At 54.4% G+C, this 27,262-nt stretch overlaps 1 protein-coding gene across 2 annotated transcripts in view; it reads left to right on the top strand.

Moving 5' to 3' along the window:
- Positions 1-27,262, top strand: part of CUL9 (cullin 9) — a 37,781-nt gene that overhangs the window by 6,360 nt on the left and 4,159 nt on the right. For both annotated transcript variants that reach the window (XM_082305264.1, XM_082305265.1), the window contains exons 6-40: positions 6,783-6,921; positions 7,833-8,023; positions 8,519-8,903; positions 9,125-9,326; positions 9,636-9,843; positions 9,948-10,141; positions 10,286-10,503; positions 10,647-10,878; positions 11,286-11,391; positions 11,705-11,932; positions 12,096-12,186; positions 12,271-12,442; positions 12,629-12,734; positions 13,124-13,219; positions 13,302-13,477; positions 13,995-14,128; positions 14,208-14,384; positions 14,668-14,783; positions 15,288-15,470; positions 15,788-15,945; positions 16,302-16,512; positions 16,606-16,771; positions 16,924-17,069; positions 17,246-17,363; positions 17,805-18,007; positions 18,088-18,347; positions 18,425-18,788; positions 19,109-19,249; positions 23,055-23,219; positions 23,309-23,472; positions 24,368-24,461; positions 24,684-24,758; positions 25,248-25,358; positions 26,649-26,766; positions 27,118-27,251. In XM_082305264.1, the coding sequence (XP_082161390.1) occupies positions 6,783-6,921; positions 7,833-8,023; positions 8,519-8,903; positions 9,125-9,326; positions 9,636-9,843; positions 9,948-10,141; positions 10,286-10,503; positions 10,647-10,878; positions 11,286-11,391; positions 11,705-11,932; positions 12,096-12,186; positions 12,271-12,442; positions 12,629-12,734; positions 13,124-13,219; positions 13,302-13,477; positions 13,995-14,128; positions 14,208-14,384; positions 14,668-14,783; positions 15,288-15,470; positions 15,788-15,945; positions 16,302-16,512; positions 16,606-16,771; positions 16,924-17,069; positions 17,246-17,363; positions 17,805-18,007; positions 18,088-18,347; positions 18,425-18,788; positions 19,109-19,249; positions 23,055-23,219; positions 23,309-23,472; positions 24,368-24,461; positions 24,684-24,758; positions 25,248-25,358; positions 26,649-26,766; positions 27,118-27,251 (5,982 nt within the window). The remainder of the gene's footprint in view (positions 1-6,782; positions 6,922-7,832; positions 8,024-8,518; positions 8,904-9,124; positions 9,327-9,635; positions 9,844-9,947; positions 10,142-10,285; positions 10,504-10,646; positions 10,879-11,285; positions 11,392-11,704; positions 11,933-12,095; positions 12,187-12,270; positions 12,443-12,628; positions 12,735-13,123; positions 13,220-13,301; positions 13,478-13,994; positions 14,129-14,207; positions 14,385-14,667; positions 14,784-15,287; positions 15,471-15,787; positions 15,946-16,301; positions 16,513-16,605; positions 16,772-16,923; positions 17,070-17,245; positions 17,364-17,804; positions 18,008-18,087; positions 18,348-18,424; positions 18,789-19,108; positions 19,250-23,054; positions 23,220-23,308; positions 23,473-24,367; positions 24,462-24,683; positions 24,759-25,247; positions 25,359-26,648; positions 26,767-27,117; positions 27,252-27,262) is intronic.

Genomic DNA, 27,262 nt, shown 5'->3' with positions numbered 1-27,262 from the left:
CAGAGCCACGTCCAACCTGACCTTGAGTTTCCAGGGATGGGGCATCTGCCACCTCTCTGGGCAACCTGTTCCAGTCTTTCACCACCCTCGTTTTAAAGAGTTTCTTCCTTATATCTAGTCTGAATCTACCCTCTTTCAGTTTAAAACCACTACCCCTTGCCCTGTTGCAACAGGCCCTACTAAAGAGTCTGTCCCCATCTTTCTTAAAAGCCCCTTTAAGTATTGAAAGGCCACAATAAGGTCTCTCTGGAGCCTTCTCTTCTCCAGGCTGAACAAACACCAACTCTCTCAGCCTTTCCTCATAGCAGAGGTGTTCCATCCCTCTGATCGTTTTTGTGGCCCTCCTCTGGACCTGCTCCAACAGGTCCCTGTCTTTCCTGTGCTGAGGGCTCCAGCGCTGGACGCAGTACTCCAGGTGGGTTCTCACCAGAGCGGAGTAGAGGAGCAGAATCACCTCCCTTGACCTGCTGGCCATGCTTCTTTTGATGTGGCCCAGGATATGGTTGGCTTTCTGGACTGCAAGCACACATTGCCAGCTCATGTCCAGCTTTTCATCCACCAGTACCTGCAAGTCCTTCTCTGCAGAGTTGTGCTCAATCCCTTCATCCCCCAGCTTGTATTGATGCCGGGGGTTGTCCCAACCCAGGTGCAGGACCTTACACTTGGTCTTGTTGAACCTCACAAGGTTCACATGGGCCCACTTCTTAAGCTTGTCCAGGTCCATCTGGATGGCATCCCATGGGGTGTCAGCTTCACCACTCAGCTTGGTGTCATCTGCAAACTTGCTGAGGGTGCATTTGATCCCACTGTCTATGTCATTGATGAAGATATTAAACAGTACTGGTCCCAGTACAGACCCCCTGAGGGACACCACCTGTCACTGATCTCCATCTGGACATTGAGCCGTTGACCACTACCCTCTGGATGCGACTATCGAGCCAATTCCTTATCCACTGAATAGTCCATCCATCAAATCCATATCTCACCAATTTAGAGAGAAGGATGTTGTGGAGGACCATGTCAAAGGCCTTACAGAAGTCCAGATAGATGACATCAGTAGCTCTTCCCTTGTCCACTGATGCAGTCACTCCATCATAGAAGGCCACTAGGTTGGTCAGGCAAGATTTGCCCTTGGTGAAGCCATGCTGGCTGTCTCGAATCAGCTCCCTGTCCTCCATGTGCCTTAACATAGCTTCTAGGAGGATCTGTTCCATGATCTTCCCAGGCTCAGAGGTGAGGCTGATGGGTCAGTAGTTCCCAGGGTCCTCCTTTCCCACCCATTTAAAAATGGGTGCCATGTTTCCCTTTTTCCAGTCACTGGGGACTTCACCTGACTGCCATGACTTTTCAGATATCGTGGAGAGTGGCTTGGCAACTACATTAGCCAATTCCCTCAGGACTCTGTGATGCATCTCATCAGGTCCCATAGACTTATGTATGTTCAGGTTCCTCAGGTGGTCTCGAACCCAATCTTCTCTTACAGTGGGAGGGATTTTGCTCTCCCAGGCCCTGCCTTGAGGTCCATCCAGTCGAGAGGTGTGGGAAGAGAGATTACCAGTGAAGACAAGGCAAAAAAGTTGCCTTCTCCTCGTCTGTTGTTACCGGTTTGCCAGTCTTGTTCATCGGGGGGTACGCTTTCTTTGACCTTCCTTATCTGGCTGACATACCTACAGAGGCCCTTCTTATTAATCTTTGCATCCCTTGCCAGGTTCAGCTCCAGCTGCGCCTTGGCCTTCCTGACCCCATTCCTACACTACCAGGCAGCATCCTTATACTCTTCCCAGGATACCTGTCCCTGCTTCCACTGCCTGTGCATTCCATTTCCTTCTTGCCCTTTAGTTTGGCCAGGAGGTCCTGACTCAGCCATGCCAGTCTCTTGCCTTCCTTTCCTGATTTCTTACACTTGGGGATCGAGAGCTCTTGTGCTCTATGGAAAGCATCCTTAAAGGTCTGCTAGCTCTGTTCTGCTCCCTTGTCCCTGAGGGCAGTTTCCCAAGGAGTCCCATTGACTAACACCTTGAACAGCTGGAATTTTGCTTTCCTAAAATTCAAGGTCCTGACTTTACTCTTTGCCTGTCCCATATCCCACAGGACTGTGAACTCCACCAGTGCATGATCACTGCAGCCCAGGCTGCCTCCGATCTTAATGTCTGCGATTAGCTCACTTGCGTTGGTGACCAAGAGGTCCAGTAACGTATCTCCTCTGGTAGGGCTGTCTATTACCTGGCTTCAATGCACTTTAGAAGTCTCCTGGATTGCCTGCAGCTCACTGTGCTACTTTTCTAGCAGATGTCAGGGTGGCTGAAGTCTTCCAGCAGGATGAGAGCCTGCGAGTGCAATCCCTCCTGTAGCTGGAGTAAGAAGGCTTTGTCAATAGGCTCCCCTTGATCGGGCAGCCTGTAGTAAACACCAAGCACAAGGTTCACTTTCTTGGCTTGATCTCTAATTCTTGGCCTAAGGCATTCAGCTCTTGCCACTACCAGAACATCCTGCTAGTGCATGGATCAGTGCTGGAGCAGCAGGGCTTGGACTCAGGCCTGGGGGCGGGAGAGCGTTTGAGTGCTGTTCCAGCCTTTTTGTGATCATGGGAAGGTGTTTTCTCCTGCTTAGACCTTTTTCTTGAGACTTTCTTCTCAGTCCTGAAGGCTGGGCATATTAAGTGAGAGCTGAGCTTTTGTTTTGACTATGTATGCAGTGGGGAGCTGGTGGGCTTTCTGTGTTACTCTAATCTTTGTATGGCTATTTCTGCAGGCTGTCTGCTGATCTTGCACTTTGGCCATGCTTTTGAGCTTCCCAAACACTGCAGCTACAGGCACGATTTCTGTTCTTTTAAAAATCAAGCTTTAGCTGGCTGTCATCCATAGATAGAGGGTTGTCTCTGCTCATGTCCTCTTCTCAGTCCAGCATTGTGTTGGCTGCAAACAGAGCTATAATTCAGTTCATGAAATCTTTAGTAAATTGAGATAGTAACCAGTAAAATGAGAAACTGTAACCACTGCACACGTTAGTGTGTGCAATTGTGGGTTTGGTTTGGGTTTGTTTTGTTTTCTCTCCCCCAAGTAATTTGCAAAAGTGCATACTCTGGTTTTGCAGATGATAAATGGGGAGAGTGAGGCCACTTCAGCTGGTCATATATGTCCTTCAGGTGCCACTTCAGCCTACGCTCAAAGGCTTCCCTACTTCAGGCTGATTTCTGTGGGTATGGACGGCTTGCGAATAGACTTAAGTGCCATGCTAGTGCAAAGCTCTGTTTTGCTGATATTCAAAAATCAATAGCTGAAAAGCCTCACTCTGGTATCTGTAGAAATGCATGACTTCCTAATGCTCTTTCCAAATCTCTCTTGCTGTAACTTAAAGTTCATTACCAGCCTTTCCAGAAGGGAGGTAGAGAATTTGACGTTACCTTCTGTATGTTTGAAGGCCATGTTCTTTAAATCTACTGTCAGCTTTTGTTAAAAATGAGATTCTCTAGCCTTCTTGGACTACAGCCCATTTTATTTTGTGTAATGCCATTGTTTTAATTTACAGCCAAATAAAAACTAGCCAATTAAGAACATTGAACACTGACTTATTTCTTTTCTCCTATTGTCTCTCTTTGCTTTCTTGTGCACAGGGTAATTGTGTGAATATTCTTTTGGTTTTTTTCCTTAGCCACTTGCAGACTGCTTCTTCCTTCTAGTACTCTCCTGTTTATTCAGTGAGAACTGGTTTTAGGATTAATTTTTCCAGTCACCTTCCAGTAACTTTAACTTACTCAGGTCCAAGCTTCTTAACTGCCTTCTGGTTTTGGAGCACTTCTTGCAGATATAATTTAAACCAGCAGCTTAAAATGCTCTGAAATGTGCATGTGCAAGACGGACGCTTCCAGCCTTATCTGCTTGTTTGGTGGTCGATATTACCAGTATGTGCTTGTATTGGGAGGGCATAACTGTTAGGGCAGCATGTGCTGTGCAAATATGGCTTGCCTGTCTTATTTGCACTTTCTTCTAGTCCCATTTTTTCCCCTTCATACTCCTAAGTTCTTGGGTTCTGTTGAGCAGATTTCTTGCCCACAGTTCCTCTACTTAATCACTTTCTTCGCTGGTTTAATAATTTACTGTTTGATGCTCTGTGCTTACTGAACTTGACAATTGAAAAAGATTTTTTTTTTTTTTAATCTAGAAAATCAGTTACTTCAGCAAAGAAAGCTAATGCATCAATCTGTTAGAATTGAAACTTGAAGCAGGTTTACCTGTTAATTCAAATTTATTGTTTATCTTGAACACCTTTAGTTGTTCTTTCCACTAAAATATGCTTTAAAGGTTTGCATACTACTGAAGCCAAAGTAGTGAAGCTGTAGTGATGATTTATTTAATCTTTTTTTTTTTTCTCAAATTAGAAGCACTGGCTTTAGTGTTCATCAGTCACACAGAAACACCACTGAATAACCTAAATCCTTCCCACTTTCCAACTGTGCTTCTGGCAGATGACTTGGCATGTCTTTTGTCCCTCTCCTCTCCGCAAAAAGAGAATTTTGCTTCTCTCTGTTGTAGCAACTTCTGGATTTGTATCCCTCTACCCGTTATCAGTTTCCTTTGCTTTCTTTTGTTGTTTACTCAATATTAAAGTAAAATACTCTTCTAGTTTTGGACCATGCATAGATGGTTTTTCATTGCAGGCCCCCTCAAGTGAATAACTGCTTTGCATCTTATTTTTAAGTGGTTGATAAACCTTTGGTCTTTTATAACCCAGTCTGTAAAGATAAAGTGCAAAGGAATATGTTTCCTACTGATTCTCTCTTTGTCCTTATGCTCCTTCATTTCTAAGATCTGCATTTTTCTAAAACTCTGTTTTCTATTTCTTACAAGCTTGTACTTGCTTTTACTCTTAATGTAGCTGGGCACTTGGAAAGAGCACCAAGATCCTGTCACATTTTCCTCCTGTTGCCTGTGATATAAATTTCAGAGGGTTTTTTTTACTCACTGTTGAGCTGAAGTGTACTGTTAACTTCCATTCCCTTTGTCCAGTTGGTCCCTTGGGTTCCTTCTGTCTATTTTTCTATTTAATTAGGTTGAATGAACTTGCAATTGCTCCATCCAGAATTATTTTCAATAACAGTCTTCTGTAAGGCTGACACTACTGGCAAAACCAGATCTAAATGGTAATAAATATTCAGCGAAGAAGTTTGTTGGCTGTTATGTTTGGAAGTACCTAATTTCTGCTGCTATTAGTGTTCCTCGCCCTCCAGTCTGTCTAGGAAGTTGGGAATGTACATGGGAATGTCTTTGGGGGTGTTAATTTTTACCCTGCTCTTTATGTTCATATCCATGTATGTGTCTGTAGCAGTCCCCCAGAGTTATGTGAGAAACTTGTGAGTCAAACCATTCAATGAGGGCTTTTTTCCACAGGGAGATACCAGGAATCTGACATCTCAAAATCATCTTTGTAATGATAGCTCTTGGTGTCATCTCTTGCTTTTCTGGACCTTTGCCATCAGTCTCTCTTTGAAGGGAAACTTGATTTTTATCTCTGTTCCTCTTTCTTATGTGTCACACTTGCTTTGTATTGACAGTTTATCTGCTGGTGACTAGTGAGTTCAAGTTACAAAAACTACCTCTCCCTGGTCTTTGTTAAAATTTTGATCCTTTCCTTTTCAATTAGTTCTGCTTTTGCAGCTCAGCCTGCCTGAGGCTTGCTGTCAGTCTTCTGTGTGCAAAATGCAAATTCATGTGCATTTTTGATTGGGGCCAGTCCATCATGAGTCTCTCTCTTACCTCCTCTCATCTTTTCTTTGTTGCTCTGTTTTCTGTTGCTTTCTTTGCCTCTCCAAAGAAAAAGTTTCACTGTTGTGTCTGGTCCTTCAGTCATATCTTTCCATGACTCCTTTGAGATGATATTTGGTACATAACTAGTTTAGGTCAGGGATTGCTGACTAATTGCTGTTATGTGTAGAGTTTAACTCAATTTCCTTCCAAATAGTACTTTTTGAAAGTTTTTCAGTATCTAATCTCTTTAGCTCTCCAGCACAATGGAGTCCTAGTAGCATTGGTGTAACTCCAAAAGAGCTGAGCGAATTGGGCAACCCCTATATTTTTCTGCTGTTTTTTTTTTTAAGTTATTGGCATGTTGTACTTGCTGTTGCTGGGTCCTCCTTCTGCTTGGAAGGTTAAATGTAAGACTACCATATGGGAAGGCATAAAAAAATCCTTTTGATTTTGAGAGGCAACTTGGACAAAGCACAGGAAACAATTGCCTTCTTTGAGACATGCTTGTCAAGAGCCCAAAACCTGAGAGGGCTGGTGAAGGACCAAGGTGTTAAAGTATAACCAATAGAAGGTGACGTCAGAGTAGGAAAAATAGTTTTCTTTACATTTGCATTCACCAAGTGGTTTTTGCCTCAACACCCTTTATATACAGTTCATTTGCCTCGAGGTAGTGTCAGTTAAGTTCTTCCTTTTTATGCTTTTCCCAAGGCACCTGCTGATGGGCACTTTTGGAAAGGGCATGCTTAACTAGGTGCGCTCCTGTCACTGCTGCTGTGCTAGATGAGATCTGTAGTGGCTGCAGGCAAAGTTGGTGGTTTTTTTTAGTAAAGATCCAGGTGTAACCAGGGGAACGAGTTAATAAAGATGGTATGCTTAAAAATTAGACAATGTGTGTGTTGAAATCTGTACGTGAATTAGGTGGTCTTCTACTTGAACAGTGCTTGCTGTCTCCATGCATTTGGGAAATGGGAGGACAAATGTAGCATGAGGATTGAATGAGTGAGCAAATCTGATCATCTAGATCTGTTTCACGCACAGGTTTTGTGGCAGTCAACAGGTCGGACCTACTGGATGCCTTGGCACATGTTGGAGATTATTGGCTTTGGAGACCAGTGGGAAGATCCTGCTGCTCAGGAAAAAGAATATAGTCTGATAGAGAGCTTTAATCTAGACACAGGTGAGATTATGTGCTGCATGTGTGTGGCTGTATCATCTCTTTCTGATTCTGCTGTGGCGTATTTTTGGGTGGTGAACTTTATACGGCTAAGCGTATAGCAACTGGCGGGTTGGATTCAGAAAGCACTATGAGCTTTTAGTTTGTATGACCGTGTAGAGCTGGTTAAGTAATTACATGGCTTGTGGTTGCATGGAATGTTTTTGAATCCTAGACTTCTGTCATGATATAATAAAAGTCATGGTATAAAAAGCATAAAATTTGATTTAAACTGTGACTGTCAAAAATGTGTGTTTGAATTAACTGAACAAACTGCCAAAATAAGAATGTAGAATCTCTCTGAGATGAAGCTGCTTTAGGCACCCTCAGATCCCCTTAAATAAGTGATGTGGATTTTTAAAAGCATTAACATGCCAACAATTTGTTTCACTTCATACCACTCAGTTTTGGGCAAGGTGAGCATTAAATGGACTGTTTTCATAAGACATCTGCAGAATCTCCTAGAATCCTTTGACATTGCCCTTGTACTGGGAGAAAAGGGAAAATCCAGGCTTCAGATACCCCTTTCCTGTTCAGTGTCTGACATGACTCTGGCCAGGGAAACCTGTTAAAGTAATTCTTTTATCATGCCCGTGATCTTGTAGGACATCTTTTGGGTAGAGTGATTTGGATTTAACTGCTGCAAGAGACAGAATATACATAAGATCAGCAGCTGGGGTCTCCTCCCAGCATGTTCCCCTTCTCCCGCTGCCCTCCTGTCACCTCCCTTTCCCACAGCAGGCTGTGGGACGGCAGGGATCTCTTCTGCCCAGATGGTCCACATGAGCTCTTTCCCTGGGGAACGGGGTTGTGCAGCAGGGGATGGGGGAACTGGCAGAGCTGACAGTGCCCTTCCTTGCTCTGCTCTCCTGCAGTTGCACAGCCGTTTTTCTGCAAGCCCTTTGGGGGGCTGTACTCCCTGCCTTACCTGGGGGAGCAGCCGGCCAAGGCTGCAGAGGCCCTGAGCCGTGCCGAGTGGTGGGAGCTGCTCTTCTTCGTGAAGAAGCTGGAAGCGCAGGAGCAGAAAGAGATCACCTGTCTCATCCAGCAGGACCAGGGAGGGCAGGTATGGGCCAGAGCCTGCAGCGGGGACACGGGAGGGAGGGAGCGAGGGAGAACATTAGGGAAGGGACCGGGCCCGGAGGAGGAGACGGCAAGTGTGAGCTGTGCAGGGAGAGTCTGAACGGGGCAGAAATGGGACTGAAATGGGAGGGTGAGCGGGGGACGGCGAAAGCGTGGGGAGCTGGGCACAGGAAAAGGGTGAGGAGAGGCGAGAGGAAACGCAGCCTGCCAAGACCCTGTCAGAGTGACTGTGTCCAGCGAGGTTTGGGTAGGCGAGGCAAGGCCATGGGGTGATTCTGCTGGTTGCGGTTGGGTGGTGGGTGCAGGTGGGAGGTCTGGTGGTAGTTGGGTTGGGGACAGCCAGGGGAGGGTGGCACGGGGGAATGGCCCTGGGGGCCTCCGGCAGTGCAGCCTTTCTGTCCGTTCTGGCCCTGGCTGTCACAAGGGGCGCGGGGTCTGTGGCAAGTCCGTGAGGGTTAACTTGACCCCATCTGTCCAGCTGTCGGAGGTGGATGAAGAAGCCCTGATCCAGCTGTCGGTACCTGTGGAGCTGGCCCAGAAGGTGCTGCAGGTCTTGGAGAAGCGGTGCCAGGGCAGCACTCAGCGTGACCTGCGCGGCTCCCACATCTACGTCAAATACTTCCTCGGTAAGGAGGCCGAGCAGGATGGCAGGGGGAGCACCGCGGTGTCCTCAGGGGATGCCGGCTGCAGGAGCACCGGCCCTGAAGCCCCGAAGGCCAAGGCAGCGAAGGAAGACCTTTCTGCAGCTGCAGTGCTGCCCCAAGACCCCGCTGCGGCAGCGAAGTTGGATTCCCAGCTGTTCAGCGAGCTCCTTGAGAGGGAAGGGCTGTTCTTCCCAGAGGTGACGGAGGAGCAGATGAAAGGTAATGGCCTACTAGGCGCTGGGGCACACGCACGGTGCTGGAGGCGGCTCCATTGCCTCGATGGAGGAAGGCTCTGGGCAGGGCATGGGAGGCGAGGCACCCGGAGGTTGCCTGGGGAGGGGGGGCCTGTGGGTGCTGGGTCTGTGGGTGCATGGCACCCTGGGAGTTGCTGGGGGTGTGCTGCTGGCCTGACACCCGTGTCCCTGCCTCCCTCCCGCCAGTGCTGGGCAGCTCCGAGGGGGTGAGCGAGGGGGGCTCGCTGGCCAAGGTTGCAGCCGTGGTGGACGCGATCCAGAGCAGCAGCTCAGAGGTGGGGCTGCGCTTAGCTGGGCTCAAGCACATCATGAAGATCCTGGAGGAGGAGGCTGAGCCTGATCAGCAAGTCAGCAAAGCCCAGGGCAGGCTGGGGACCAGGAGTGTTGGGTGAGCTATGGGGTGCTGTGCACCCCTCCCGCTGGCTGGGGAGGGCCGTGTCGGCAGGGTGGGGGCCAGTACTGGAGGTGGGAGTGTGGGAGGTGGCGGTGGGAGTGCAAAGGCTGGTATGTCCCTGGGTGCTCGGCAAGAAGAGGGGTGGATCTTGTGTCCCTTTGTCGCAGTAAGTCTCATTCCTGGGGCTGACCCAGCTGCCATAGAGCCATGTGGGCAGGGAGGAGGTGGCTGGCAGGGCCTGGGGTGCCGGCGTGCCAGCGGCAGTGCCAGGAGGCTCCTCCTGAGGTGTCCTTTCGCATGCAGGGAGAAGCTGGTGAAGGTGGCAGTGGAGCTGCTGAGCACTGAGGTGGCAGAGAAGGCCCTGGTGGCGGTGACGCTGCGGCTGCTGGCCGTGCTCATGGCGAAGTATGACTGGCGCGTGCTGTTTGCTACGGAGGGCGGCGTGCGGGCTGTGCTGGCCTGCATGCAGCAGCACGCCTCCTCCGCCCTGGTGCAGCAGGCTGGCCTGGCGGTGAGTGTGGCAGAGGGGATGCTGTAGGTGGGCGGGCAGGGTGCGGGCTCGCCCAGGCGTGGCAGAGATGCCCGCTGCCCTCCTGACGGCTGTTGACCTTGCAGGCCCTGAAGGTGCTGGTGGGAGCTGTGGCCAGCGAGCCAGGAGGTGCCGGTGGGAAGCCCTTGCCCCTGAACCATGCTGATGCGCAGATGATGCGGGAGATCTTTGCCAGCATCGGCTCTGCCTCCAGCGAGGGCTCGGCAAACCTGCTGAGTGCCATCCCTGCAGCCATGAGCACCATGCAGAGGGTCCCAGGGTAGGGGCAGAGCAAGGACAGCGGGTGGGGGTGGGGGGACTCTCGGGGCGGGGGGGGAGGGGCAGGCAAGGCAGGTGGCTTGTGGGTGCAGGGGAGGCTCCGTGCTTGAGGGAGGAAGGTGGCCACATCGCTCTGTCCCTGCAGGGGCTCCTCAGGCGTGCAGAACGGCTTGCTGGTGGTGAACATGCTGATCGACAGCCACCGGGGCCTGGCGGAGCAGCTGGCAAGCTGCGATCTCCCCACGGTGCTGCAGAGCTGCTGGTGGGACGGGCAGAGCACCGGCTGCCCTCACGCGATGCTGGCCCTGAGCGTGATCAACCGCCTCGCGGAGCACCGGCTACCCACGGGCCCGAAGACGGCAGGTAGCGTGCCGCCTGCACCGCCTGCCGTGCCACGGCCCCACGGATGCAGCGGGCAGGGCTGCCTCGCCTGGCAGGGCAGAGCACCCCGCTGGCGCCTCTCAAGCGAATGCCTGGGCTGGGCCCATGTGTCCTTGTCGTGGCAGGCAGAGAGGCCCCGCTGGACCTGAGGGACGTGCGGACGCTTCTGGGCGGCCTGGGGGACGGCGTCTTGTCCAAGGACGTGGTGGTGGCCCTGGAGCGGCAGCTCTGTGGTGAAGGCCCCATCCCCTCTGGCGAGGCGGCCCAGCTGCTGCAGGACCAGAGGTGCTTCAGGCTGCTGCTGCGCAGCTTTGAGCTGCTGGGGGCGGAGAAGGCCGTGAGCCTGAGCATCCTCAGGTGGGTGCAGGGGGATTTGGTGGGGGTCTGGGGCCTCCGCAGCAGGTGTGTGAGTGCTGGTGGTGATGTTGGGGGGATGTGGCGCATGTTTGTGGGTCCTGGTGGGGCTGTTCTTCTTCACCGGCACAGAGGCAGGTGCACCCCAGCACCTATGCGGGTGCTGATTGGGGTGTCCTGGGGCGCAGGGCCACGTGGGGACAGAGCGGCACGTGCCTGGGTGCTGGTGGGGACACGCGGGGGCAGCGCAGCACGTGCCCCGGTGCTGTTGGGCTGTCCGAGGTGCCTGGGGAGCCTTGGCTCGCAGTCCCTGTGGGGTGCTGGCCTTCCCAGTGGGGCAGGGAAGCAGGGCTGCCTCTGGCACCGCTGTCTGTGTGCCCCGGCGTGAGTGGGCCCCCTCCATCACTCAGGGTCCTGAACAAGTTCCTGGACGGTTACCAGGAGGATGTGCTGCCCTGGCACGAGTGTGTGGAGCCCTGTTTGTCCTCCCTGAGTGCCCACAGCAGCGACCGGGAGGTGAGGGGGCCCCGGGACTCCTGGCGAGCAGGGGCGGCTTTGCTGGCTGTGCCGTGCATCGGCCGGGCCTGGCATTGGTGAAGCGGGGTCCCTGCCTGCAGCAGCCCGGCCTTGTTGTGGCCCAAGTGTTGGGAGAGTTGGGGAACGACTGGCCCGGCCGTGGCCGCGTCCCGGTGGCAGGCGTGCCAGCCGGGCTCTCGCAGGCGCTGCTGCGGTGTTGGGGCGGAGGGGATGGAGCGTGGCAGCACCCAGCTGCTGGGGCCTGGCGGGTGGCCGGCGCCAGCCCGGCCGCTCACGGCTGCCCGCTCAGCAGGTGGTGCAGGAGGTCGTTGGCTTCCTGCACCGCCTGGCCACCGCCAGCAAGGACTGCGCGGTGGTGATGTGCCGCGTGGGCACCCGCGAGGCTCTGTCCAAAGCCCTGGCCAAGCACAGCACGGCCCCGTCGCTGGCGCCAGCCCTGCTCGACCTGGTGATTGACTGCGAGAAGTACGCCAGTCTCTACAAGAAGCTGACGACCAGCATCTTGGCTGGCTGCATCCAGGTGGGCGGGGAGGTGTGGCTGCGCTGGGGCTCTGGGTCTTGGGGCCCTGCAGCTGTGCCCTGCACCGAGGGGCAGCCTTCTGCTCTCTGCCTGCCGCAGCCCTGCGGTGAGCGAGGGGAGCAGGACCCAGGGCCCCCGGTAAGAGCCTCGCCCCATCCCGTAGCTGGTCCTGGGGCTGATTGAGGAGCACCGCCGGAGCCACCGGCCCATCAGCATCCCCTTCTTTGACGTCTTTCTACGCAACCTGTGTCGAGGTGAGCGTGGGGAGCGGGAGCTGGAGCCCTGTGTCTGGCATGTGCTGGCCTGGGGGCTGGAGGCTCCGTGTGCTCTCCCCGCAGGCTCCAGCGTGGAGGTGAGGGAGGACAAGTGTTGGGAGAAGGTGCAGGTCTCCTCCAACCCGCACCGGGCCAGCAAGCTCACGGACGGGAACCCCAAGACGTACTGGGAGTCGAACGGCAGCACCGGCTCCCACTTCATCACTGTCCACATGCAGTGTGGTGTGGTGGTCAGGTGGGGCTGGGCCGGGAGGGCCAGCGGCTGCGCGGGGAGGAGAGGGCTTTGGGGACCTGTGCGAGCCCTGCCCCAGTGGTCCCCGTCCTGGGGGTTGCTGGGTGCGGACAGCGGCGCGTGGGGCTGGCAGGGGCCAGGGCAGGGAGGAGGGGACTGGTGGGCAGCACGGTGTTTGCTGCGCTGCAGGGAGATGAGCATGCTGGTGGCCAGCGAGGACTCCAGCTACATGCCGGCCCGTGTGGTGGTGCTGGGGGGAGACAGCCCTGCCACCGTCAGGACTGAGCTCAACGCGGTGAGTCTCGCACGGGCTGCTCAGGCCGTGGGGCCCCACGGGAGCGGTGGGCTGGTCCTTGCTGTGCCCCGTGAAGGTCTCGCCCTGGTGCCGGGGCCTTGGGGGTTCCCCGCGGGGAGGTGGGAATGGCCGGAGCTGTGCTGCGGGAGCCTCCTCCTGGCTGTAGGTAGCAGGCGCTGGAGATTTGGGCATGGGCAGCCCTGCAGCCCAGTCTGCAGCAGTGCTGGGGCTGTGAGCCAGAGGTGGGACCCTGGCAGGGGGTGCCCTGTGGCTGCGTGGGCTGCTGGGGGGGGACAGCGGCCATGGCTTTAATGGGGGTGGCCAGGGGAGCCTGCAGGGTGGCTGGCGCTCGCTGCCTGGCGTGCTGAGGGCTCGCTGTGTGCCTGCAGGTGACCGTCCTGCCCTCGGACAGCAAAGTGATCCTGCTGGAGAACATGACCCGCTTCTGGCCCGTCATCCAGATCCGGGTGAAGCGGTGCCAGCAGGTAGGGGAGCAGGGGGCCGGGCCAGGGAGCGGGCAGCGTGGGGCGTCAGGGCTGAGGAGCTGAGGGTTGTGCTCTCCCGTAGGGCGGCATTGACACACGTGTGCGTGGCATCGAGGTGCTGGGTCCCAAGCCCACTTTCTGGCCCATCTTCAGGGAGCAGCTGTGCCGGCGGACGTTCCTCTCCTGCACCGCTCGGGCTCACGCCTGGTGCCAGGAGATCTGCCGGGACCGGGGGCAACTGCTGCAGCTCTTTGGCAGGTGAGTTGTCTCCTGGCTGCGCCATCGCGTCCCCGCTGTCCCAGGGCCTGGGGAACGGTGCTGGCAGCCCGCGAGGGGCCTGCAGGGCCAGGAGAGGAGCAAGCGGGTGTCCCACCTGGACAGGGAGGGTCCCTTGCTCCTCCCTGGCCACGAGTGGTCCCAGAGGGCCAGGGCCACCTTGGGGTCCCCCAGGTTTAAGCTGGGCATGGCTAGCGCACCACAGAGGTGCCCCGCAGGGGCTGGTGTGTCCTGACCTGGTGGAGATCGGTCAGGAGCAGGCAGGATCTGGGTGCCGCACAGCCCCCGAGTTTGGCGGGGGCTGCAAGGGCCCCAGGGCCCAGTGCAGGCAGGGTCTGGGGGCAGCGAGGGGCCCTGGCTGCTGGGGGCGAGTGGGGCTGCTGAGCCGTTGTGCCTGGCAAGGGGCAGGGCAGGGAGCAAGTGCCGTGCTCTGCTTTCCTGGGGGAGTCCCGGCGGCCGGTGCCCAGCACCCCCGTGTGCTGCCTGGTCGCTGTTGCAGGCTGAACCGGGCGCTGCGGCATGAGCAGGGCTTTGCCGACCGCTTCCTTCCTGACGATGAGGCGGCCCGGGCCTTGGGCAGGACGTGCTGGGAGGCCCTGGTGAACCCCTTGGTGCAGAGCATCACCAGCCCAGGTAGCCCGCGCTCTCCCGGGCCTGTCCGCGCCATGCCCCAGGCTGAGGCACCCCGCTCTGAGTCTGGTTGGCCTTGCAGACCCCCATGGCGTCAGCCCCCTGGCCTGGCTGCTGAGCGAGTACCTGGAGAGCATGGAGCCGCCCCACCGCGCCACGAGCCGCGGTGCTGTCTTTGGTTCCCGTGTGCGGCGCCTGACCCAGCTCCTGGTGCACGTGGACCCCGAGGGCCCAGAGCCAGAGGAGGCAAGAGCAGCTGGTGAGCGAGGGGCTGCTCTCCCGTGGGGCTGGCAGGACTGGCAGGACAGTGGTCCAGAGTGCCAGGCTGCGGCCATGGGGATCTGCTGGGGAGCTCTGGGGAGGGCCCTGTGGCACAGGAGGCTCGCGAGCCGGGGAAGGCTCATGGCTGTGCCCCCGCAGTGGCCATACCTCCCCGGCATCTCCTCTGCCCTGTGACCCCAGGGAGAGGGGGAGGCTGCTGGCGGTCAGTGTGCGGAGCCTGCCCACGGAGCCGTGCTGAGCCCGAGGTTGTCCCTTGGTAGGCGGGAAGGAGGGGAAGAACAAGGAGGTGCCGGCCAGGGCTGTGAAGGCGGTGGCGGAGAAGTCGAGCAGCCTGTGGAGCATCTCGCAGTGCTGGCGTGGCGTGGTGCAGCAGCAGGTAGAGCTTGGAGGGCCGGGCGTGGGGGCCGGAGAGGGCGTGTGGGACCCCGCAGCGGGCGGGCGTAGCGGGGAGCGGGGCCTGGTGGTGCCCTGGGAGCGTGGGGAGGGTGCGGGGCTGTACCTGGCCTCCGCTGAGTCCGAAAGGGTGTGGGGACGGCCCTGCCACGCTTGCCACCCTGGCAGGGCTGAGGCGTCAGCCTGGCCCTGCGCCCAGGCTGGTGCTGCAGGCTGGGAGACGGGTACAGTGTCGGGCTACTTGTTCCCTGCTGGGCTGCTGCTGCGCTTCTGTCCTGCCCCCGCAGCCCCTGCCCAGCCCTCGGGGCTGCGCTCCCGCCTGGCTGCAAGCTCTCAGTAGCCCACGGCAGCACCGGGGCCTCTGGTCAGCCCCTGGCCGGGACCTGGGCAGTTGGTGGTGGCAGAGTGAGGCCAGGGCTGTGGACATTCCTGGAGCCATGGGTGCATCCCGCTATGGGGCTCACCCCTCTCGTGCTGCATCCCGCAGGTGCAGCAGTTCCTGGAGGCGGTGGGGCAGGCGCCGGACCTTGTGGAGCGATACTGCGGGCTGTACAAGCGGCTGCGTGGCGCCACGGAGGAGCTCTTTGGGCAGCAGGCTGCCTTTGTGCTGGCCCTGGGCCAGGGCTTTGCGGGTGCTTTGCTGCAGCTCTCCTTCCTCACCACCCTGCACGTGAGTGGAGGGAGTGTGGCACCAGTGCCGGGGTCCTGGGCACAGGTTGGGGAGGCTGCCCTGGCCCATGGCCTCGGGGCGAGCTCCGGGTGGGCGGTGCGGTGGCCCTGGACGGTGCCCAGCTGCGGGTGTGCAGCGCTTGTCATGGAGTGGCCCCAGCCCCAGTGTGCTCGGGCCTCAGGCTGGTGCCTGGGCGCCCTTTGCCCCTGCCCGAGAGCCCCAGGGTTTCACAGCTGCTCCCCCCAGGGACATTCCCCCAGCCCGGCCCCGCGGGCACCCTGTGAGCCCCCTCCGCAGCCAGCCCTGTCCCTCTGCAGGTGAGCGAGCAGTTTGCCCGCTACCTTGATGGGCAGATCCAGGAGCTCCACGGGGCTGCGGGCAGCGCAGGGCCGCTGCAGCGGCTGCAGCAGATCCTGGAGCCCTTTGTCGTCTTCAGTGGCCTGGAGCTCGCCCACGCCTTCGAGCACTTCTACCGGTGAGGGGTGCCATGTCTCCACGGGACCAGAGGGCCTGGTGCGGGGTGGTGTGGCGTGGCGGGGGAGGTGCAGGCGGCGCTGAGACCATGGCCGAGCCTGCCCTGGTGTGGCAGTGGTGCTCCCGCTTTGCTTTTCCCGGCTCTGGCGTGGGGAGGGAAAGGCTGTGAGGGGCCCGTGGGCGCTGCCAGTCTGCGGAGGCACATTCCCTGCTGGCGGCAGGGAGGGGAGGCGGGCGCTGCCAGGGCCGTGCGGCTTGGGGTGAGGCCAGGGCCGGGGCCGTCTCTGTCTCCTGGCGGGTGGCTGATGGCCACGGGGCTCGGGCCGGCCCCTGACCTGACGCTGGCGGCTGTGGCAGGCACTACCTGGGGGACCGGCTCCTGGCGCAAGGGCCGTCTTGGCTGGAAGGAGCCATCGTGGAGCAGATTGGGCTGTGCTTCCCCAGCCGCTTCCCCCAAGAGATGCTGCGCAACTTGGCCGAGTCGGAGGAGCTCCAGCAGCAGTTTTACCTCTTCCGGCTGCAGGAGCAGGACAAGCGGCTGCTGGAGCTGGACGCGGACCTGGACGAGGTGAGCATGTGGGTGGGGAGGCTGGGGACCGCCTGCGTTCCTCACAGGGACCCTGGGGCCTGTCCTGAGCCGCCCGCGTGTCCATGTGCCCAGGCACCGGGGACGGCCTCGGTGACAGATGTGCCGGAGGTGAAGGTGCTGGCCCTGTCCCCACGCTGCTGGCCCGTTTCCCCGTCCTGCTACATGGATGAACCTGGGAGGTTTTTCTCGGCGGCCCTGAGCTCCCCCCTGGATGAGTTTGCCGTCTTCTGCAGGCGGAGTGAGTGCCGCGGCAGTGGGTGCATGCGGGGGTCTCGCCGGTGCCCAGGCCCTGCACAGCAGCTCGGGCGGGAGTGGTGGGAGTGCTGGGGCGAGCTGGGAGCGCCCGGCAGGGCTCGCCCCCGGCCCTTGCGCTGATGCCGTCTCTGGCAGGCCAGAGCCAGCTGGGCTGGGAGTGCACGAAGCCCCGGCGGCTGCAGTGGACGTGGCTGGGCCATGCCGAGCTGCAGTTTGGAGACTGCGTCCTCCACGTGTCCACGCTGCAGATGTACATCCTGCTGTGCTTCAACAGCGCCGAGGTAGGAGCTGGGGCCGCGGTGTGGTGAGGGAAGCAGCGGCTGCTGGAGCGTGGCAGGGCCATGCCCTCCCTTCCGGTGGGGTCTGCAGTGGTGTTTGGGGCACAGCCCCGCCGTGTTGGGCTGTGCCTGCGGCTGGAGGGTCTCGGCTGGCCATTCCCCTCCATGCCCTCCTGCAGGAGGTGGCTGTGGAGGCCCTGCTGCAGGCTACGGGGCTCCCTGCTGACCTGGTGCACCACGCGCTGGCACCGCTGACCGGCGGCGAGGGCGTCCTGGTGCGGAGCTGCACGCCGGGAGGTGAGTGTGGGGCTGGGGCACCCCGGGGAGGTGCTGGTCTGAGCCGCAAGTGGGTGTGGGGGTAGGGGTGCTTGTGGGGCGCTTGTAGGGGAAGCGAGTGGGCTGGGGTGAGTCTGTCCGTGGGTGCTGGGGGCGTAGGTCTGTGTGTCGGGTTGGGGCCTGAGGCCACGTGTGGGGCTGGGGGTGGTGTGTGGGGCTGGGGCTTGGGGCCGTGCGTGAGGTGTGGGTCAGCGTGGGTGGTCGGGTCTCAGGTCCGTGTGGGGGGGTGGGGAGCGGGGCCAGGGGTTGTGCGTGTGGCTGTTGCTTGGGGCCATGTGTGGGGGAGAGGGATGGGGCTGGCAGCAGCGGGAGGCCCAGGGTTGGGTCCTACAGCCACATGCGTGTCCTGGGGCTCCTCCAGGGCCCAGCTTGGGGCTTGGCTGACCCTGGGCCGGGTGCTAGCTCCAGGTGCGCTGCAGCTGAACCGGGCAGCCCTGGCCCGTGCCTCTGGCCGCCACCTGAGGCTGCTGCCCCAGCAGAGGTACCTGCGGGCGGAGAGGGCTGAGGTCAGCGCCCTGGAAAGGAAGAGGAACGTCCTCTGCTGCCTCATCACCCGCATCCTCAAGGTGGAGAAGCAGCTCCACATTGACAACCTGGTGTTTAGGGTATGGAGGGCTTGAGGGGCAGAGAGGGGCCGCCTGGGTGCTGTGCGGCGCTGCAATGTGGGGCTCCCTTGCTGCTGTAGGTGATTGATGCCTGTCAGAAGGGCGAGTTGGGTCCAGGGCTGCAATTCCTGAGCTTCTGCTGCCACAGCGTGGACGTGCTGTCCTGTGTCCTGCACCTGCTGAACCAGGGCTACCTCCGGCGCCAGGAGGAGAGGCCTCATGTCTTGGAATACATCTCTGCTGAGCCCACAACACCTGTCGGGGGCCAGGCACAGATGGTTTTCCAGAGCAGGCCACCAGAGGTGTCTCCGGATGAGGACAGCATAGACTGCCTGTCTTGGTAGGAATGCATGTCACCAGGTGTGGAGGGGTGTGCATCTCCACCCTGTATGGACATGACACATTTCTCCATATCAGGTTGAATCCTGGCACAGGCAGGTCGGAGGATTTTCTCATGGCAATGCTGCAGATGCCAATGGGGCAGACACTTAGTCCAGAGGAGGCGAAGCTGCTCATGAACCAGACAGTACAGCAGGTCCAGGATACTCTGAGCATCCCGGATGATGTTGCTCAGCACCTCCTCATGCACTGCAGGTGGAATGTGGATTTCCTGATCCAGTGCTATGTGGAGAACCGTGAGAACCTGCTCATCTCCTCAGGGCTGCAAGTGCAGGATGCCCAGCCCCCCCCGAGTCCAGGAACCCACTGCCCAGTCTGTGTGAACCAGCTGTGTCCTACTGAGAAGCCACCAACCCTCTGCTGCATGCACTACTGCTGCAAGGTGAAGGTCCTGCAGTCTGTCTCCTGTAACTTGGTAGGGAATTGCTGCTGCCTAGTTGGTGGCAGTTGGTTGGCTTTGTCTGAAGCTGTTATCAGGTGATTTTCATAGAGCTCATACATTCTCTTTTCTCAGCTCCCTTGTTTGTTGTGATCCTTCAGCTCCTGATTAGTCTGTTCCCATTTCGTGCATTTTGAGTACTTATCCACGGCTTGTGGTGGTTTTTGTTCACCTTCTGCTGGGTGGGGTGCACTTCCAGGGTCCCATTACCCAGGTGGTGCAGCTCCTGCTTAGCTCTGATCTCTTCTCCTCTGCCTTCACAGCCCTGTTGGAGTGAGTATCTCACGACTCGCATTGAACAGAACATGGTTGTCAACTGCACGTGTCCCATATCTGAGTGCCGTGCGCAGCCAACTACAGCCTTCATTTGTTCCATCGTTTCCTCCGAGGAGATTATAGCCAAGGTGAAGTAGGAGAGGTGGTTACTGGGTGTCCAAGCTCTGTTTCATTTTGGTCAGCACTAGCAGATAATCTTGCTGCTCCTTTTCCCCTTCTCTTTACTAAGACTGTCAGTGTGATAATTGAGGCAGACCAGGTTTCTGCCCAGCGATGTCTGTTGTCTCTGATCATGGTCAATACCAGCTATTCAGGAAAGCATAATATCAGCAAAAGAGCACAGTGGTATTTCCTCTAAACATGTCTCCAGCAAACAACATTTCAGGTGCATGTTGCATTGAGGACCAGGTGAGTGCTGTGGTAGCATCTCATGACAAGTATCCTCTCTCTGCTGGTGTGCTGGAAGCAATTGTAAAATCTAGGACAAATGAAGAGAAAACGCTTGAGCAATTTCATTTTATTGCTGCATCAATGACCCCAACGTCCTTTCTCTTCCATCAGTCTCTGGCTTTGAGCATCTCAGGTTTTTGTGAATATGACAGAAGTTACCACATCAGACTTAATCTTCACTCTAAGTCTGTGTGGGTCTACAGACATCTCTAAACCAGGCTTCCTGAGCTCTGCTCACATTAGTCCCCAGTCAGCAGGGGGCAGCAGGAGCTGCTTGTTCTGAGGCAGAAGCTTCTTTCTCTCCCTGCTCTTTCAGTTTTTAGTTATCACTTAGAGCTGAATGCCCTCCCCACCTAATGGCAGAGCTGTGGCTGTCGCATGACAGACTCTTTTTGTTAATTGCTGGACAGAGCAGGTGTCTCATCTGTTTTCCACCGCTCTGTGGTCTCCACCAGCTACTGCTTCTCCAAAAATATTCTCTTCCTCTTCCGGCTTGTTACTGTCATTATGATCCTGTGTGAACAGTCATAAGGAGAAATGAACAGTAGTCATAAGGACTGTTCTGTCTTATAATTTTTCTTTACGCTTGCAAACTGGGAACCAAAATGGGCAAGGCTACAGAAAAACATTTCCTTCAATGTATCTCTTGTATCTTGTTTTCTATAAGAAGTGCTTGGAGAATTAGTGCATGTATCTGGGCAGTTAGTTCTCACTGGCTTTGCAAATCCTGTAGTCACACCTGTCTGAGAGCAGGATTTAATATCCTGTTGCTATGGCTATTTTATAAAAAAATATCATTGCAGGTCAACATAAATTGCAGCCAAGTTTAACAAGTTGCTCTTATGTTCTCACTGAAATGTTATCTCTTTCCCTTTTTGCTCAGCAAGTGGTATGGCTGGAGCATTAATGCCTCTTGCAGAGTCACACATACAGTCATAGAATAATTTAGGTTGCAGTAATCTGTGGAGATCCAACCCTGTGTTCAAAATTGCCAGATTATTGTGTGAGACCTGACGCTGAAGTTAAAACACACTGCTCCAGGTTCAGTCTTCTCTGCATCTTACATTTAGGTAGCTCTAGGCAGTGGTAAGATCCCCCTCTGCTGCCTTCTCCATATGCTGAACAAACCCAGCTCTCTCAGCCTCCCCTCATACATCGTGTGCTCCAGCCCCTGACTGTCTTGGTGGCCTATGGATGACTTTCTCTAGTCTGTTAATGTCTGTCTTGTATTTGGGAGCCCAAACTGTTCCCAGTATCCAGTTGACACCAGTGCCAAATAGCTGTGAGAAATCCCTTCCCTTGCCTGCTGGCTGCACTCTTGCCTAATACAAGAGTATTTGAGTTTAAACTTTTCATGCTTGTATTTCTACAAAACATAAACCCTGTCATGTTTCTGAAAGAGGTTTTCTCTGACCTTGTTTCCCTCAAGTTCCTTGAGAGTCTGTTTTTCAGAGGTGGTCTTTGATTCTGCCCCAGGGATTCTTTGCTGGGAATCATGCCATAGGCTCCATACTTGGATTAACTCCAGCGTATGCAAACGTTCCTCTAAGATCTGTTGGTCAGTGTCATGTGGTACTTGGCAACTTCTTGATTGTACCTGGGTAGTTTTCTTCCCAGACTTTCATTGGACACTTGTTCCCTCTCCTTTTAGGCTTCCTGAGAGCAGCTCTTTCTCTTATGGTTCCAGTAGTTGCATCTCTGTCTCCTCCTCACCAAGAAAACAGGATAGAGCAAAACTCCAGACATCACATGTTGTGAAATTCAGCCTCTGTGAAGGCTGTGATTTGGTGCTGTCTGTTGACTCAAGTACCCATTTATCTCTCTGGGTACTGGTGTCTGGGCAGAAATGATTGCATTGCTTATCAACAGGATGACAACAGACACAGATGTTGACTCTCTTTGAGAAGAATGAAGTGGTTTTGTTGAGACTTTGCCTCCATGAAGCATTTTGCTGTGATGCAGCCTGACGTCCTTGCAGCCAGTCAGTGCATGCTCTTTGGTTTACGTTGTCGGAGAGAGAGAAATGAATGAGAGCCCTGTCTGAGCCCTTCGGTGTTCAGGGCTTGCGCCTTCTCTCTCTAATGCTTGTTGTGACCTGTATTGTCCTTTCTGTGCCGGGTGGCTTTAGAGCAGCTCTCCAGGTATGCAAAAATCTCTGCAGGAGGGCTGTGAAGACTACAGGATTTCTTCTGAACTTCCTCTAGCTTTGTGTATGTTTGCATAGTCCTTATGCTATAGTAACTGAGCATAGAAAGCTAAGCTACTATTTGCAGTATAGTTGCATCCCTGGGTCCCTACCTGAACAGTCCCTTATTGATAACCAATTTGCGTTGTCCTCTGCAGTAATGTCTAGGGGCTGTGGGCAAAGCAAGTCTCCTTCCCCTTTGCACATCATGTAACTAAGCAAAAGTTTGCTGAGGAACTTTAAAATCAGAAAAAGTTAAAAAGAGCACCTGATAGCTTTCTATGGTGAGATGATTGGCTTGATGGATGAGGGGAGATGTTGTTTATCTCAGCTTTAGGAAGGCTTTCTACACCATCATCCACAACATCCTTGTAGAAAAAAACTGATGAAGTACAAGCTGGATGAGTGGACAGTGAGGTGGCCTGCTGAGCTCAAAGGAAAGCAGCCCTGCGGAAAAAAAAAAAAAAAGAGATCATGGTGGACAACAAGTTGAACATAAGCCAGCAGTGTGCCCTTGTGGCTAAGAAGGTCCGCTAGCATCTTAGGTGGAATTAGGAAGAGCATTGACAGCAGGCTGAGGAAGGTGATCCTTCCCCTCTACCCAGTGCTGGTGAGACCACATCTGGAGTACTGTGTCCATTTCTGGGCTCACGAGTACAAGAAAGACATGGACATACAGGGGAGAATCCAGCGAAAGGCCACAAAGATGATTTAGGTTTTGGAACACCGCTAGGAGAAGCTGAGAGAGCTGGCTTTGTTTAGCCTGGAGAAGAGAAGGCTCAGGGACGGATCTTATCAACGTGTGTAAATACACAAATGGGATTAAGGAGCCAGATTCTTGGTGATATCCAGTGAAAGGATAAGAGGCAGTGGGCACTAATTTAAATACAAGGAATTCCATTTAAACATAAGAATTTCTTTTTTTAACAGTAAGGGTAAGGGGACATTGGAACAGTTTGGGCAGAAAGGCTTGTAGTCTCTATCTTTGGGTATGCTCAAAACCCAACTGGACATGGTCCTGAGCAGCCCTGCTTTGAGCTGGAGCGGTTGGACTAGTTTTTATCTCCAGAAGTGCCTTCCAACCTCAGCTGTTCTGTGATTATATGAAACAGCCGCCAGATCTGATACAAGGGGTGGGGAATTTACACAAAGGGTATGAAAGAGTAAACTAACTTAGTGCTGTTTTATTATGAGCGGTTTTTCAGTCAGATGTAGAGCCCAGAGGCACCAGACCCCGTTGTAAGGCCTGACCGTGCAGCTTCTCTGCCTTAAATCTCCTTCCTGTCTTCTTATTACAGTATGAAAAGGCCCTCCTCAGAGGCTATGTCGAGTGTTGCTCCAACCTGACATGGTGCACCAACCCTCAGGGCTGTGATCAGATCCTCCTTAAGGATGGACTTGGTTACGGGGCAGCCTGTTCCAAGTGCTCCTGGATATCCTGCTTCAACTGCAACTTCCCAGAGGTAAGGCTGAGCTGAATCACGGGCAATACTGTCTTGGGTTTGGCACACACCGTTCCGCTTTTGTGTGGTTGACTGGCTCTCTCTTTCAGGCCCATTATCCTGCCAGCTGCAGCCACATGTCTCAGTGGGTGGATGATGATGGGTACTATGAGGGAATGACAAGTGAAGCCCAAAGCAAACATCTGGCTAAGCTCATTTCGAAGCACTGCCCAAGCTGCCAGGCTCAGATAGAGAAAAATGAGGGGTGCCTGCAGTGAGTATCTATTTTTGTTTGCTACTGGAGACAGGAGAGGGTGAAGACATACAGTTAGGTCCATTGTGTCTTTTTTTTTTTTTTTGGCTGTGGAGTAAGAGTTAAAAGGTCTGTTTTATAGTTTTAGAGGAATGAGTGACTGCTTTTAATTCCTAGGAAAAGCAAAATGTTCCCCAGCATTCAGAGTTAAATCCATTGATAGCATCCAACTCATTTTGCAGTACCTTTTTAGAGCGCACACTTGTCTGCTTTCAGAATCTGCTTTAGACATATAGAGGTGCAGGTTAGGGGAGTGGATATCTCAGCAACATTTTTTTTCTTTCACACTCACCTATTCCTGTTACTTAAGTAATTTTCTTTTAACTGTCTCTTTTGAATTGGCTTGGATCTTTGGCAGCTTTTTACATGATAGGGGAGTTACCTTCAGCTTTGAAGCGAGGGCTTAGGAGTCACCATTTGTTTCTTTCTTGCACTGGCACAGTGCCCAGCTGGGATTTGTCCGCACGTGTTGTGTGTGGCCCTAGGGCTGTGCAGTGCCTTTCTGCACTGTGGAGTACTGCATTACTGAGGGAAGAGGTGAGGTGTGCTCATGTGGATCTTGCTTCAAACTGTGGAATGCTTAGTTCACCCTTCAAGTACTTGGTAAGTTGGTACTGTGAGCTCGTGCTGCCAATTTACCCAGCTCATTTTTGGAGACACAGTGACTGGTTTTAAGCATCATCTGCTTCCAGCAAAGGCTTTAAAAAATACATGCAGGGAAATGCACAGTACTGAGTGAATGGGAGTGACTGGGTCGCACGCTCCAGCCCTGTGATGCAGGGGAGCGCTGGGAGGAACTGTCTGCAAGTGGCTGTTAGCACTGAGTGATTCCCATTGTTCTTCTCCTACCATGCAGTATGACATGTGCAAAGTGTAATCATGGCTTCTGTTGGCGTTGCCTCAAGCCCTGGAGGCCGACTCATAAGGATTACTACAACTGCTCTGCTATGGTGAGTGGTTTGCTATATCCCAGTGGCTCATGCTTGTGTTCAGATGCATCTGGCCTCTCAGAGAGAGGGCAAGGATCTCCGCTTGTGCCCTTTACTCTGGACTTTGTGCACTTGCCAGTAATATTGATAGTATCGTCAAAGTCTGTATGTGTGGTAGCCATTTCCAGGCAACCCTGGTACTTGAGGGAAATTACTACAGGTTACTTCTGCCTTTCCTTTCAGGTGAGTAAAGCAGCTTGGCAGGAGAAGCGTTTTCAGGATTACAATGAGAGATGCACCTTTCATCATCATGCAAGGGTAAGGCCTCCTCCTTCCTTTGCAGATGCTGGCTCTGTTGCCTTAGCCTTGGTGAGCAGGACAGTTTCTGTTGTGTCTCAGTGTATTTCCCCTGAAGCTGAGAAGCAGGCTTTGGATCCAGGTGGAGATGCCTGGTCATTTCACCCTTGCTCTGACGTAATGGGTAGTTCTTGGCCTGCTTTCTTCTACCAAGTCTGTTGTGGAAACTGAACACCTAACTTGTGGTGTTTACATGCTCAAACTGATGCAGTACTCGGAAGCAATGGCAACTGAAGGCTGAATTCTGTCATGAGCTGAGGTACTGTAAAAAGTTGAAGTGATGGCACAGTAGAGATGTCATAGTTGGATGCAGTAAATGCTCTCCTGCTACCTGCATCTCCTGGGATGGCACTTCAGGATGTTTAACAGTTATCTGTGTGGAAGGTGCTATTTTTTCAATCTTGTGGAGTTTGACATTGACTTTTTTTTTCCCTCCTGTGGTTATTGCAGGAATTTGCTGTGAGTCTGAGGAACAGGGTTTCTTCCATCAGTGAGATGCCAAAAATTAGGACTTTGACCTTTGTTCTTGATGCCTGCAAAGTGCTAGAACAGGCACGGAAGGTAAGGCTGGATAACAGGCTGGCTGAGGTTTAGGCCTAATTCTGTTGGTGTGGTTTATGCGCTCCTTAAAGTGAGGAGACGCCAACCTTGCTCTACTCCAAAGAAGGGGAGACAGAAAAACCTTGAGGGGAGAAATAGCATCAAGACAGGGGAGGAGCTCATGTCTGCCTTTCCCTGCTCTCACTCTGAGTTGGGCTCTGTGTGCAGTGTTCCTCACAGTCGGGTCACAGGATTTGGAGCTTAGCTCAAGTTGGCACCATGGAATCAGCACAAGGATCTAGATTTAGGGTTTGCATATACTGGGTTTGGTCCATTCCCATTTGAAATGCCCCAGTGGTGGTACTTACCTTTTGAAAGTTCTCCTGATGCTGTGTTACAGTTAGGAAGTCCCTCTTGATGCTCGTGTTATGATTTTCCTTTCTTAACTTCATTTTGTGAGCCATAGGTGTTTTGGGAGCACTGAGTTACCTACTGCATGCCCTGATAGCCACATTACGAAGGGTTTGCAGTGCAGCCACTGGATGTGTGCAGTAAGCCTGTGACAGCATAGGCCTACAACGTCTTCTGTCTCCTGAAACACAGGAAGGAGGTGGGAATTGCCTTTGCAATATACCTTGTTTGTGCAGGCAGACTTGATTTTGAGAGAGGCATGTGGAACAAGGGTGTCTGACCCTGTTTTGTCTTTTCAGTGTGGTAGCCCCCGTGTTTGCTAGGATTCATATCACTGTTACTTACTGCTGCTGGCTTTTCTGGCCCATTTCTTTAAATGGAAACAGTGGTCTTGTTTCTTCCTGGGTGCCTGGATGGCTTTAGGGGTCATTCATTCATAATAGGAGTTTGTCACTTGTTGAAATGCCTTTGTCTTGGTGCTGTATAGCACCATGCCTGCTTCCCTTTGGGCTCAGTTCTCTCAGTTCATTGCCACTTGAGTTCAGCCTGGGCTGCCCAGCAATGTGTAGATTCTCTTTTGACTCTGCCTGCTGGTCAGTCACACTTGTTAGGCATTTACAGTCTGTGTTCTTGTGGTGTTTTGCAGGTGGGAACAATCAGCTATTTCAGATTTCAGTACAAAATAATTACACATTAATTTCCAGTCCTACGAGTAGCTCTAGGTAGCGTGCTGTCACTTGGCATAATGGTTCACTGGGCTATCGCCACAGACCAGAAGCACTGCCAGGCTTCTCTCAGCCATTGATACGTAATGAAGTCTGGAAGGGTTTGATGCTACTTTCTTCTTGCCCACTCTGAAGCCGAAGGAGGATGCTTACAGCATGATCTGTACTGCTCCAGGTGCTGGCCTACTCCTGTGTGTACAGCTACTATAACCAGGACACTGAGAGCATGGATATTGTGGAACAGCAGACTGAGAGCCTAGAGCTGCACACTAATGCTCTGCAGATCCTTCTGGGTAAGTCCCACAGCCTCTCCCAAGCAGAGACTAGCATTCCCAGCTGTCTGGTTCAAAGGATGGCAGCTCTGTAGTGGGACAATAACATACACACCAGCACCCAGCTGGTCTCTCTCACTTCGCCCAGCCCATTTTTGCCGCCTTGATGTAATTTCTGGGAAGTCCACTGAAGCAGTTTGGCTGCCAGTGGAGACTGATGCAGTAAGGAGCAACACGTTCCCTTCTGAAAGAGAAATTTATGTGCACAGAAGACCTAAGTAGCTGTGACTGGCTTCCTAATCAGAGCCAAGAGACTCGGTCTCTGCTTAAGAGTGTGGGAAGCAGTGTAACTTTGTTGGTCTTGAATTGCAGAGGAAACCCTGCTGCAGTACCAGGACCTGGCCTCTTCTCTTCAGCTTCTGAAAGCAGAGCATTTCAGTGCTGGTTTGGAGTTGGTACACCAGATCAAGGAGCGTCTCTTTGCAATTCTCTGGCACTCCACACAGGTGAAGTCCCC

The sequence above is a fragment of the Platalea leucorodia genome, assembly GCF_965183815.1.
Source record: "Platalea leucorodia genome assembly, chromosome: 3".
NCBI lineage: Eukaryota > Metazoa > Chordata > Aves > Pelecaniformes > Threskiornithidae > Platalea > Platalea leucorodia.
Note: the sequence above shows the minus strand (reverse complement) of the source record. Positions and strands in the feature narration are given on the sequence as shown.